The sequence below is a fragment of the Agelaius tricolor genome, unplaced genomic scaffold (assembly GCF_023055355.1).
Source record: "Agelaius tricolor isolate 1412-34295 unplaced genomic scaffold, bAgeTri1.0.p SCAF_69, whole genome shotgun sequence".
In the NCBI taxonomy this organism is placed as follows: Eukaryota; Metazoa; Chordata; class Aves; order Passeriformes; family Icteridae; genus Agelaius; species Agelaius tricolor.
Genome location: NW_027269329.1, coordinates 1 through 12920, shown reverse-complemented (window position 1 = coordinate 12920; position 12920 = coordinate 1). Strand labels below are relative to the sequence as shown.

The window sequence follows — 12920 nt, the reverse complement described above, 5'->3', positions numbered from 1 at the left end:
TGTTTATTCCCATTTCCCCCTGTATTTTTCCCAATTTCCCCTCATGTTTATTCCCATTTTCCTGTCTTTATTCCCATTTCTCCTCATGTTTATTCCCATTTTCCTGTCTTTATTCCCATTTCTCTGTGTTTATTCCCATCTTCCCCCCGTTTATTTCCATTATTTCTCCTTGTGTTTATTCCTGATTTCCTGGTGTTTATTCTCATTTTCCCCCCATTTATTCCTGATTTCCTCCCATTATTCCCATTTCCCCTCATGTTTATCCCAATGTCCCCACATTTATTCTCATTTTCCTGTGTTTTTCCCAATTTCCTCCCATTTATTTCCATTCTCACCCTGTTTTTATCCCAATTTCCCCTCATGTTTATTCCTATTCCCCCCCCCGTATTTTTCCCAATTTCTTCATGTTTATTCCCATTTTCCTGTTTTTATCCCAATTTCCCCTCATGTTTATTCCCATTCTCCCCCTGTTTTTATCCCAATTTCCCCTCATGTTTATTCCCATTCCCCCCCTGTTTTTATCCCAATTTCCCCTCATGTTTATTCCCATTCCCCCCCTGTTTTTTTTCCCTATTTCCCCTCATTTTTATTCCCATTCTCCCCGTTTTTATCCCAATTTCCCCTCATGTTTATTCCCATTCCCCCCCTGTTTTTTTTCCCTATTTCCCCTCATTTTTATTCCCATTCCCCCCTGTTTTTATCCCAATTTCCCCTCATGTTTATTCCCATTCCCCCCCTGTTTTTTTCCCTATTTCCCCTCATTTTTATTCCCATTCTCCCCCTGTTTTTATCCCAATTTCCCCTCATGTTTATTCCCATTTCCCCTCTGTATTTTATCCCAATTTCTTCATGTTTATTCCCATTCTCCCCCTGTTTTTATCCCAATTTCCCCTCATGTTTATTCCCATTCTCCCCGTTTTTATCCCAATTTCCCCTCATGTTTATTCCCATTCCCCCCCTGTTTTTATCCCAATTTCCCCATGTTTATTCCCATTTCCCCTCTCTGTTTATTCCCATTTTTGCACATTGTTTTTCCCAATTTCCCCCCGTTTATTCCCATTTTCCTGTGTTTTATCCCAATTTCCCCTCATGTTTATTCCCATTCCCCCCCTGTATTTTTCCCAATTTCCCCTCATGTTTATTCCCATTTTTGCACATCGTTTTTCCCAATTTCCCCTCATGTTTATTCCCATTCCCCCCCTGTATTTTTCCCAATTTCCCCTCATGTTTATTCCCATTTTTGCACATTGTTTTTCCCAATTTCCCCTCATGTTTATTCCCATTTTTGCACATCGTTTTTCCCAATTTCCCCCCGTTTTCCCCCATTCCAGAGCTGCTGGCCTCATACAATGATGAGGACATTTACCTGTTCGACTCCTCGCACAGTGACGGCGCGCAGTACAGCCGGCGCTACAAGGGCCACCGCAACAACGCCACGGGTAACACCCCAAATCACCCCCAAATCCATCCCAAATCACCCCAAAAATGGCCTAAAACCACCCCAAAACCAGCCCCAAAACCAGCCCTAAACCAGCCCAAAACCAGCCCAAAACCAGCCCTAAACCATCGCAGTACAGCCGGCGCTACAAGGGCCACCGCAACAACGCCACGGGTAACCCCAAATCACCCCCAAATAACCCCAAAAACAGCCCTAAAACCAGCCCAGGAACAGCCCCAAATCACCCCAAAAATATCCCAAAACCAGCCCTAAAGCAGCCCTAAAGCAGCACAGTACAGCCGGCGCTACAAGGGCCACCGCAACAACGCCACGGGTAACCCCAAAACCAGCTCCAAATCACCGAAAAATGGCCTAAAACCAGCCCAAAACCAGCCCAAAACCAGCTCCAGAACCAGCCCTAAAACAGCCTAGGAACAGCCCCAAAAATATCCCAAAACCAGCCCTAAAACAGCCCCAAAACCAGCCCAAAACCAGCCCTAAACCATCGCAGTACAGCCGGCGCTACAAGGGCCACCGCAACAACGCCACGGGTAACCCCAAATCCATCCCAAATCCATCCCAAATCACCCCAAAAACAGCTCCAAAACCAGCCCTAAAACAGCCCCAAATCACCCCAAAAACAGCCCAGGAACAGCCCCAAATCACCCCAAAAACAGCCCTAAAACAGCCCTAAAACAGACCCAAAACCAGCCCTAAAGCAGCGCAGTACAGCCGGCGCTACAAGGGCCACCGCAACAATGCCACGGGTAACCCCAAAACCAGCTCCAAATCACCCCAAAAATCCCCCAAATCAATCCCAAAACACCCCCAAATCCATCCTAAAACCAGCCCTAAATCCATCCCAAAACCAGCCCTAAACCAGCCCTAAACCATCGCAGTACAGCCGGCGCTACAAGGGCCACCGCAACAACGCCACGGGTAATGCCCTAAATCCATCCCAAATCCATCCTAAAACCAGCCCTAAAACCAGCCCAGGAACAGCCCTAAAAACAGCCTAGGAACAGCCCCAAATCACCCCAAAAATATCCCAAAACCAGCCCTAAACCATCACAGTACAGCCGGCGCTACAAGGGCCACCACAACAATGCCACTGGTAACCCCAAATTACCCCCAAATCACCCCAAAAATGGCCTAAAACCACCCCAAAACCAGCTCCAAAACCAGCCCTAAAACAGCCCAGGAACAGCCCCAAAAATATCCCAAAACCAGCCCTAAAGCAGTGCAGTAAAGCTGGCAGTACAAGGGGCCACCACAACAATGCCACGGGTGGGAAAACACCCCCAAATCCATCCCAAATCACCCCAAAACCAGCCCTAAAACCAGCCCAGGAACAGCCCCAAAACCACCCCAAAACCAGCTCCAAGTTACCCCAAAACCAGCCCAGGAACAGCCCAGAAACATCCTGAAAACATTCCAGAAAAAGCCCAAAATTACCCCAAAACCAACCCTGAAACAGTCCAGAAACAGCCTGAAAAATCAACCCTAAACCCACCCCAAAATCAGCCCTCAATCAGCCCTAAAGTACCCCAAATCAACCATAAATCCTTCCCCAAATTACCTCAAAATCACCCCCAAAATCAACCCTAAATCAGCCCTAAAACACCCCAAAATCAGCCCTAAACCAGCCCTAAAATACCCCAAAATCAACCCTAAAACACCTCAAAATCAACTCTAAATCAGCCCTAAATCACCCCCAAATCAACTCTAAATCCTTCCCCAAATTACCTCAAAATCAACCCTAAATCAGCCCTAAAACATCCCCAAATCAACCCTAAATCACCCCCAAATCAACTCTAAATCCTTCCCCAAATTACCTCAAAATCAACCCCAAAATCACCCCAAAATCAGCCCTAAAATACCCCTAAATCAGCCCTAAATCCTTCCCCAAAGTACCTCAAAATTAACCCCAAAATCAACCCTAAATCAGCCCTAAAACACCCCAAAATCAACCCTAAAACCCCCCAAAATCCCCCTAAACCCCCCAAAACCCCTTTGGAGATCCCTATAAACCCTTTGGTGCTGCCTTCCCTTGATTTCCCAGCCGGGAACTCCCCTGGAGACGCCCCCAAACCTCCCATTTTTCCATTTTTCCCCATTTCCCCCTTTTTTTCCCCATTTTTCCCCAGTGAAAGGGGTGAATTTCTACGGCCCCAAGAGCGAGTTCGTGGTGAGCGGCAGCGACTGCGGCCACATTTTCCTCTGGGAAAAATCCTCCTGCCAGATCGTGCAGTTCATGGAGGGCGACAAGGGCGGAGTGGTGAGGCCCCCAATTCCCCCTTTCCCCCTTTTTCCCCCTTTTTTCCCTCTTTTTCCCTCTTTTTCCCCCTTTTTTTCCCCCTTTTTTCCCCATTTTCCTCTGGGAAAAATCCTCCTGCCAGATCGTGCAGTTCATGGAGGGCGACAAGGGCGGAGTGGTGAGGCCCCCAAATTCCCCAATTCCCCCTTTCCCCCTTTTTCCTCTTTTTCCCTCTTTTTCCCCCTTTTTTCCCTCTTTTTCCCTCTTTTTCCCCCTTTTTTTTCCCCTTTTTTCCCATTTTCCTCTGGGAAAAATCCTCCTGCCAGATCGTGCAGTTCATGGAGGGCGACAAGGGCGGAGTGGTGAGGCCCCAAAATTCCCCAATTCCCCCTTTTCCCCCTCTTTTCCCCCTTTTTTCCCTCTTTTTCCCCCTTTTTTCCCTCTTTTTCCCTCTTTTTCCCCCTTTTTTTTTCCCCTTTTTTCCCCATTTTCCTCTGGGAAAAATCCTCCTGCCAGATCGTGCAGTTCATGGAGGGCGACAAGGGCGGAGTGGTGAGGCCCCCAAATTCCCCAATTCCCCCTTTCCCCCTTTTTCCTCTTTTTCCCTCTTTTTCCCCCTTTTTTCCCTCTTTTTCCCTCTTTTTCCCCCTTTTTTTTCCCCTTTTTTCCCATTTTCCTCTGGGAAAAATCCTCCTGCCAGATCGTGCAGTTCATGGAGGGCGACAAGGGCGGAGTGGTGAGGCCCCAAAATTCCCCAATTCCCCCTTTTCCCCCTCTTTTCCCCCTCTTTTCCCCCTTTTTTTCCCCCCTTTTTCCCCCTTTTTCCCCCTTTTTTCCCCCTTTTTTTCCCATTTTCTCACCCCCTTCCCCCCCTTTTTTCCTCTCCTTTTTCCCCCCTTTTTTCTCCCTTTCCCCCCCCCCTTTCCCCCCTCTTTTCCCCCTCTTTTTCCCTCTTTTTCTCCTTTTCCCCCTTTTTTCCCCCTTTTTCCCCCTTTTTCCCCCTTTTTCCCCCTTTTCCCCCTTTTTCCCCTTTTTTCCCCTTTTTCCCCTTTTCCCCCTTTTTTCTCCCTTTTTTCCCCCTTTTTCCCTCTCTTTTCCCCTCTTTTCCCTCTTTTTTCCCTCTTTTTTCCCCCTTTTTTCTCCCTTCCCCCCCTTTTCCCTCTCTCTTTTTCCCCTTTTTTCCCTCCTTTTCCCCCCCTCTTTTTCCCTCTTTTTCCCTCTTTTTTCCCATTTTCTCACCCCATTTCCCCCCCTTTTTTCCCCTCTTTTTTCCCATTTTCTCACCCCCTTTTTCCCCCTTTTTCCCCTTTTCCCCCTCTCTTCTGACCCCAAAAGCAGCGGGATGGCCCCGTTCCCATTCCCCAGGGTGGGCAGGATCCCGGATTTGGCCGATTCCCCGGGATCCTGGGGGATTTTTCCAGGTGTTTCCTGCAGGAAAGGGAAGGGCCTGTGCTGGGAACGGCCCCATCCCGAATTTCCTCTGCTGCTTTGGGAGGAGCAGGAAGGGCCCCTTCCCTTTTTCCCTCTTTTTCCCTCTTTTTCCCTCTTTTTCCCTCTTTTTCCCTCTTTTTCCCTCTTTTTCCCCCTTTTTTCCCATTTTCTCACCCCCTTTCCCCCCCTTTTTTTCCTCTCTTTTTTCCCCCCTTTTCCTCCTCTCTTTTCCCCCCTTTTTTCTCCCTTTTTTCCCCCCCTTTCCTCCTCTCCTTTCCCCTCTTTTCCCCCTTTCTTTTCCCATTTTCTCACCCCCTTTTTCCCCCTTTTCCCCCTCTTTTCCCCCTTTCTCCCCCCTTTTTTCCCCCCTTTTTTCCCATTTTCTCACCCCCTTTTTCCCCTTTTTTTTTTCCCCAGGTGAACTGCCTGGGCCCTCACCCCCATTCCCAAACTCCCCATTTTTCCCATTTTTCCCATTTTTCCCGTTTTTCTCCCCAGGTGAACTGCCTGGACCCTCACCCCCATTCCCAAAATCCCCATTTTTCCCATTTTTCCCGTTTTTCTCCCCAGGTGAACTTCCTGGGCCCTCGTTCCCATTCCCAAAATCCCAATTTTTCCCGTTTTTCCCATTTTTCCGATTTTCTCCCCAGGTGAACTCCCTGGAGCTTCACCCTCACCTTCCCCATTCCCAATCCCATTCCTGACCCCATTTTTCCAATTTTCCCCCATTTTCTCCCCAGGTGAACTGCCTGGACCCTCACCCCCAATCCCAAAATCCCCATTTTTCCCAAAATTCCCATTTTTTCCCAGTTGAACTCCCTGGAGAAGCAGCTCCCTCATTCCCATTCCCAATCCCATTGCTGATCCCCAAATCCCCATTTTTCCCATTTCTTCCCATTTTTCTCCCCAGTTGAACTGCCTGGACCCTCGTTCCCATTCCCAAAATGCCCATTTTTCCAAAATCCCCATTTTTCCCATTTTTCCCCATTTTCTCCACAGCTGAACTCCCTGGAGCCCCACCCTCACCTTCCCCATTCCCAATCCCATTCCCAATCCCAAAATCCCCATTTTTCCCATTTTCCCCATGTTTCTCCCCAGGTGAACTTCCTGGGCCCTCGTTCCCATTCCCAAAATCCCCATTTTTCCCAAAATCCCAATTATTCCAATTTTTCCCCATTTTCTCCCCAGGTGAACTGCCTGGAGCCCCATCCCCACCTTCCCCATTCCCAACCCCATTCCTGACCCAATTTTTCCCATTTTTCCCGTTTTTCTCCCCAGGTGAACTGCCTGGACCCCCACCCCCATTCCCAAACTCCCCATTTTTCCCATCTTTCCCATTTTTCCCGTTTTTCTCCCCAGGTGAACTGCCTGGAGCCTCGTTCCCATTCCCAAAGTCCCCATTTTTCCCAAAATCCCCGTTTTTCTCCCCAGTTGAACTGCCTGGAGCCTCACCCTCACCTTCCCCATTCCCAACCCCATTCCTGACCCAATTTTTCCCATTTTTCCCCATTTTCTCCCCAGTTGAACTGCCTGGGCCCTCGTTCCCATTCCCAAAATCCCCATTTTTCCCAAAATTCCCATTTTTTCCAAGTTGAACTCCCTGGAGAAGCAGCTCCCTCATTCCCATTCCCAATCCCATTGCTGATCCCCAAATCCCCATTTTTCCCATTTCTTCCCATTTTTCTCCCCAGGTGAACTGCCTGGACCCTCGTTCCCATTCCCAAAATGCCCATTTTTCCAAAATCCCCATTTTTCCCATTTTTCCCCATTTTCTCCACAGCTGAACTCCCTGGAGCCCCACCCTCACCTTCCCCATTCCCAATCCCATTCCCAATCCCAAAATCCCCATTTTTCCCATTTTCCCCATGTTTCTCCCCAGGTGAACTTCCTGGGCCCTCGTTCCCATTCCCAAAATCCCCATTTTTCCCAAAATCCCAATTATTCCAATTTTTCCCCATTTTCTCCCCAGGTGAACTGCCTGGAGCCCCATCCCCACCTTCCCCATTCCCAATCCCGTTCCTGACCCAATTTTTCCCATTTTTCCCGTTTTTCTCCCCAGGTGAACTCCCTGGACCCTCACCCCCATTCCCAAACTCCCCATTTTTCCCATTTTTCCCGTTTTTCTCCCCAGTTGAACTCCCTGGGCCCTCACCCCCATTCCCAAAGTTCCAATTTTTCCCATTTTTCCCAAAATCCCTGTTTTTCTCCCCAGTTGAACTGCCTGGAGCCCCATCCCCACCTTCCCCATTCCCAATCCCATTCCTGACCCAATTTTTCCCATTTTTCCCCATTTTCTCCCCAGGTGAACTGCCTGGACCCTCGTTCCCATTCCCAAACTCCCCATTTTTCCCATCTTTCCCATTTTTCCCGTTTTTCTCCCCAGGTGAACTGCCTGGAGCCTCGTTCCCATTCCCAAAGTCCCCATTTTTCCCAAAATCCCTGTTTTTCTCCCCAGTTGAACTGCCTGGAGCCTCACCCTCACCTTCCCCATTCCCAACCCCATTCCTGACCCCATTTTTCCCATTTTTCCCCATTTTCTCCCCAGTTGAACTGCCTGGGCCCTCGTTCCCATTCCCAAAGTTCCAATTTTTCCCATTTTTCCCAAAATCCCTGTTTTTCTCCCCAGGTGAACTGCCTGGAGCCCCATCCCCACCTGCCCGTGCTGGCCACCAGTGGCCTGGACCACGACGTGAAGATCTGGGCCCCCACGGCCGAGGCGCCCACGGAGCTGCGCGGCCTCAAGGAGGTGAGCGGGGCTGGCCTGGGGTACTCATGGGGTGTTACTGGGGTGTTACTGGGGTATTCCCGGGGTATTCCCGGGGTGTTACTGGGGTACTCCTGGGGTGTTCCTGGGGTACTCCTGGGATGTTCCTGGTGTGTTCCTGGGATGTTACTGGGGTATCCCTGGGGTATTCCTGGGACATTCCTGGGACTGTCCTGGGGTGTTACTGGGACATTCCTGGGGTACTACTGGGGTATTCCCGGGGTATTCCTGGGACATTCCTGGGGTATTCCTGGGGTGTTACTGGGGTATTCCTGGGACATTAATTGTATATTCCTGGGGTACTCCTGGGGTATTCCCAGGGTATTCCTGGGGCTGGCCTGGGGCTGGCCTGGGGCTGGCCCGGGGTGTTCCTGGGTATTCCCGGGGTATTCCTGGGGTGTTCCTGGGGTGTTACTGGGGTAATCCTGGGACATTCCCGGGGTATTCTTGGGATGTTCCTGGGTTATTCCCAGGGTATTCCTGGGACATTTTTTTTATATTCCTGGGGTATTCCCGGGATATTCCTGGGACATTCCTGGGTATTCCTAGGACATTCCTGGGACATTCCCGGGCTATTCCCGGGGTATTCCTGGGACATTCCTGGGACATTCCTGGGACATTCCTGGGACATTCCTGGGGTATTCCTGGGGCATTCCTGGGACGTTCCTGGGGTGTTCCTGGGTTATTCCTGGGATATTCCTGGGATGTTCCTGGGGTATTCCCGGGGTATTCCTGGGGCTGGCCTGGGGTATTCCTGGAGTGTTCCTGGGGTATTCCTGGGGTATTCCTGGAGTGTTCCTGGGGTATTCCTGGGACATTCCTGGGGTGTTACTGGGGTGTTCCTGGGACATTCCTGGGGTATTCATGGGGTATTCCCGGGATATTCCTGGGATACTCCTGGGACATTCCTGGGACATTCCTGGGACATTCCTGGGACATTCCTGGGATTCCCATGTGGTCTGACCTGGGATTCCCATGGAATCTGACCCAGGTTTCCCATGGAATGTGCCCTGGGTTTTTCATGGAATCTGACCCAGGATTTCCATAGATTATGACCCGGGTTTTCCTGGAATCTGACCCGGGATTTTCATGGAATACAACCCAGGTTTTCCATGGAATACGACCCAGGTTTTCCATGGAATACGACCCAGGTTTTCCATGGAATCTGCCCCCGTTTCTCCATGGAATCTGCCCCCGTTTCCCCATGGAATCTGCCCCCGTTTCTCCATGGAATCTGCCCCCGTTTCTCCATGGAATCTGCCCCCGTTTCCCCATGGAATCTGCCCCCGTTTTTCCATGGAATCTGCCCCTGTTTTTCCATGGAATCTGCCCCCGTTTTTCCATGGAATCTGCCCCTGTTTTTCCATGGAATCTGCCCCTGTTTTTCCATGGAATCTGCCCCCGTTTCTCCACGGAATCTAACCCAGGTTTTCCATGGAATCTGCCCCTGTTTTTCCATGGAATCTGCCCCGGGATTTCCATGGAATCTGCCCCCATTTTTCCATGGAATCTGCCCCTGTTTCTCCATGGAATCTGCCCCCGTTTCTCCATGGAATGTAACCCAGGTTTTCCAGAATACAACCCAGCTTTTCCATGGAATCTGCCCCTGTTTCCCCATGGAATCTGCCCCCGTTTCTCCCTGGAATTTAACCCTTTCCCCCGCAGGTGATCAAGAAGAACAAGGTGGAGCGGGACGAGGACAGCCTGCACCACACGGACATGTTTGACAGCCACATGCTCTGGTTCCTCATGCACCACCTGCGCCAGCGCCGCCACCACCGGGTACCCACCGGGCAGCTGCTCTGCTGCTCCTGCCCCTGCTCCAGCTTCTCCCTCCTTTTTCCCTTCTTTTTCCCTCTTTTTTCCCACTTTTCCCTCCTTTTTCCCTCTTTTCCCTCCTTTTTCCCTCTTTTCCCTCCTTTTTCCCTCTTTTCCCTCCTTTTCCCCCTCTTTTCCCTCCTTTTCCCTCCTTTTTCCCACTTTTCCCTCTTTTTCCCCTCTTTTCCCTCCTTTTCCCTCTTTTCCCTCCTTTTCCCCTCTTTTCCCTCCTTTTCCCCTTCTTTTTCCCTCCTTTTTCCCTCTTTTCGCTCCTTTTCCCCTCTTTTCCCTCCTTTCCCCCTCTTTCCCCTCCTTTATTCCACTTTTCCCTCCTTTTTTCCCACTTTTCCCTCCTTTTCCCCTTCTTTTCCCTCCTTTTCCCCTTCTTTCCCCTCCTTTCCCCCTCTTTTCCCTCCTTTCCCCCTCTTTTCCCTCCTTTTTCCCCTCTTTCCCCTCCTTTTTCCCACTTTTCCCTCCTTTTCCCCTCTTTTCCCTCCTTTTTTCCCCACTTTTCCCACCTCTTATTCCACTTCCTGCTTTTCCCATTTTCCCCAATTCCCCCATTTCTGATCCCATTCCTGACCCTGTTTCTGACCCATTTCCCTGCTTCTGACCCTTCTCCCATTTCTGACCCCATTTCTATCCTCATTTTCCCATTTCTGACCTCGTTCCTGACCCTTTTCCCCCATTTCTAACCCTATTTTCCCCATTTCTGACCCCATTCCCCCATTTCTGCCCCATTTCCCCATTCCTGCCCCCATTTCCCCATTCATTCCCCATTTCTGACCCCATTCCTGCCCCCATTCATTTCCCCATTTTCCCCATTCCTGCCCCATTCCCCCATTTCCGCTCCCATTTTCCCCATTCCTGCCCCCATTCCTGCCCCCATTTCCCCCACTCCTGCCCCTGTTCATTCCCCGTTTTTCCCCATTCCTGCCCCCGTTCATTCCCCATTCCTGACCCCATTCCTGACCCCATTTCCCCACTCCTGCCCCCATTCATTCCCCATTCCTGCCCCCGTTCATTCCCCATTCCTGACCCCATTCCTGACCCCATTTCCCCCACTCCTGCCCCCGTTCATTCCCCATTTTTCCCCATTTTTCCCCCACTCCTGCCCCCGTTCATTCCCCGTTTCTCCCATTCCTGCCCCCATTCCTGACCCCATTCCTGCCCCCATTTCCCCATTTCCCCATTTTCCCCATTCCTGACCCCATTCCTGACCCCATTTCCCCCACTCCTGCCCCCGTTCATTCCCCATTTTTCCCCATTTCCCCCATTCCTGCCCCCATTCATTCCCCATTTTCCCCATTCCTGCCCCCATTCCTGCCCCCATTCATTCCCCATTCCTGCCCCCATTCCTGACCCCATTTCCCCCATTCCTGCCCCCATTCATTCCCCATTTTCCCCCATTCATTCCCCATTTTCCCCCCACTCCTGCCCCCGTTCATTCCCCATTCCTGCCCCCATTTTTCCCCATTTTTCCCCACTCCTGCCCCCGTTCATTCCCATTTTCTCCCCCAGCGCCGCCGGGACCCCGGGGCCGATTCCCCCTCGGACGATTCCGGGAGCTCCTCGGACACCTCGGACGATGAGGAGGAGGGGCCGGACCGGGTGCAGTGCATGCCCTCGTGAGCCCCAAAAACCCCAAAAAACCCCCAAAAAACCCCAAAAAAACCCCCAAAAACCCCAACCCGGGGGGGCCCCACCCCACTAACACTTGGAGCTTTGTATTGACCTTGTTCAGCCCCCCCCAGTTCCCAGTTTTCCCCTTTTTTGGGGTCCCCTTTTTTCCCCTTTTTTGGGGTCCCCCCTCAATTTGGGGGCTCCAGGGGGGGATTTTTTACTGCCCCCCCCCTCCCCCCAGTTTTTTTGGGACCCCTTCCCCACCCTTTAAGCTCTTCAAGCACCCCCTTTTTGGGGAGGGGGGGGTCCCACCCCTTTTTCCTCATTTTTCCCCTTTTTTCCTCATTTTCCCCTTTCTTTCCTCATTTTCCCCCCTTTTTTCCTCATTTTCCCCCCTTTTTCCTCATTTTCCCCTCTTTTTCCTCATTTTCCCCTCTTTTTCCTCATTTTCCCCTTTTTTTCCTCATTTTCCCCCCGTTTTCCTCATTTTCCCCCCTTTTTTCCTCATTTCCCCCTTTTCTCCTAATTTTCCCCCCTTTTTCCTCATTTTTCCCACTTTTCCCCCTTTATTCTCCCTTTTTTCCCTCCATTCCCCCTTTTTTCTTTTTTCTCCTTTTTTCTTTCCTCCCTCCCTTCCCCCCCATTTTTTCCTTTTTTTCCCCCCATTTTTTCCTTTTTTCCCCCCATTTTTTCCTTTTTTTCCCCCCATTTTTTCCTTTTTCCCCCCCATTTTTTCCTTTTTTCCCCCCATTTTCCCCCTTTTTTTCCCTCTTATTTTCCCCTTTTTCCCCCACACTTTTCCCTCTTTTCCCACCATTCCCCCCCTTTTTTTTTCCCCCCATTTCCCTCCCAACCCCCCCCACTTTTCACCTCATTTTTTTCCCCATTTCCCCCCATTTTTCCCCATTTTCCCCAGGGGGGTTCTCCCTCCCTCTGTACATAGCCGTGATTTGCACTTGGTTTGGCCCCTTTTAACCCCCCAAAAACCCCAAAACCCCCCAAAAATCCCCTTAAATTTCCCATTTCTTTTGTCGGGGGAGGGGTTCAGGGGTGGTTTTTTTTTTTGTTTTTTTTTTTGGGGTGGGGGGAAATAAAACCCCCCCCAAAAATTCCCCTGTTTAGAGGCCTAATTTTATATTGTATTAAAAACCAAATGGGCCTGGGAGTTCTCCCTGGCAGAGCTGTAAAAGTTGGGATATATATTATATATAAATGCAATAAAAACCGACTCAACGAGCCCCAGACTCCCCAAAATTTCTCTCCCACCCCTCCCTGAACCATTCCCAAGTTGATTTTTGCCCTTTTTGCCCGGATTTTCCCCCAAAAACCCTCGCACAGAGCAGCTTTTTTCCATCTTTATCAATACACAGTCAGCACGGTCTGGGGAAAAGGGGAGGGAATTTGGGGAGGGAATTTGGGGAGGGAATTTGGGGAGAGGGGGGGGGACACACCCAGAGACCCCCCCAGGGGGGTTTTGGGGACACCCCTGGGTCCCATTTATTGAAGGGAGGGGTCAAAAACGTCAAATTTGAACCAAATCCAGCGTTTTTCACAGAGATTTGGGGACAATAAATAAGGAGAGAGAGAAG

At 50.5% G+C, this 12920-nt stretch overlaps 1 protein-coding gene and 1 long non-coding RNA gene across 9 annotated transcripts in view; one reads left to right on the top strand and one right to left on the bottom strand.

Annotated features, from left to right (window-relative positions):
• The window catches only part of DCAF8 (DDB1 and CUL4 associated factor 8), a 32697-nt gene extending 20130 nt beyond the window's left edge, over positions 1-12567 (top strand). For 6 of the 8 annotated variants that reach the window (XM_071417474.1, XM_071417473.1, XM_071417469.1 and 3 more), the window contains exons 11-15: positions 1332-1439; positions 3586-3716; positions 7753-7872; positions 9556-9672; positions 11230-12567. In XM_071417474.1, coding sequence (XP_071273575.1) covers positions 1332-1439; positions 3586-3716; positions 7753-7872; positions 9556-9672; positions 11230-11340 — 587 coding nt within the window. In that variant the 3' untranslated portion in view covers positions 11341-12567. Of the gene's footprint in view, positions 1-1331; positions 1440-3585; positions 3717-5624; positions 5796-6314; positions 6384-7752; positions 7873-9555; positions 9673-11229 lie in introns of those variants that run through there. The other 2 variants (XM_071417472.1, XM_071417470.1) reach the window with 2 other exon arrangements.
• Positions 1433-3422, bottom strand: LOC139585063 (uncharacterized). Its single transcript, XR_011676921.1, has 3 exons — positions 3108-3422; positions 2806-2941; positions 1433-2037 (listed from the first exon to the last, which is right to left on the bottom strand). It is a non-coding gene; the product is annotated as an uncharacterized lncRNA (long non-coding RNA).
• Positions 12568-12920: the final 353 nt, after the last annotated feature.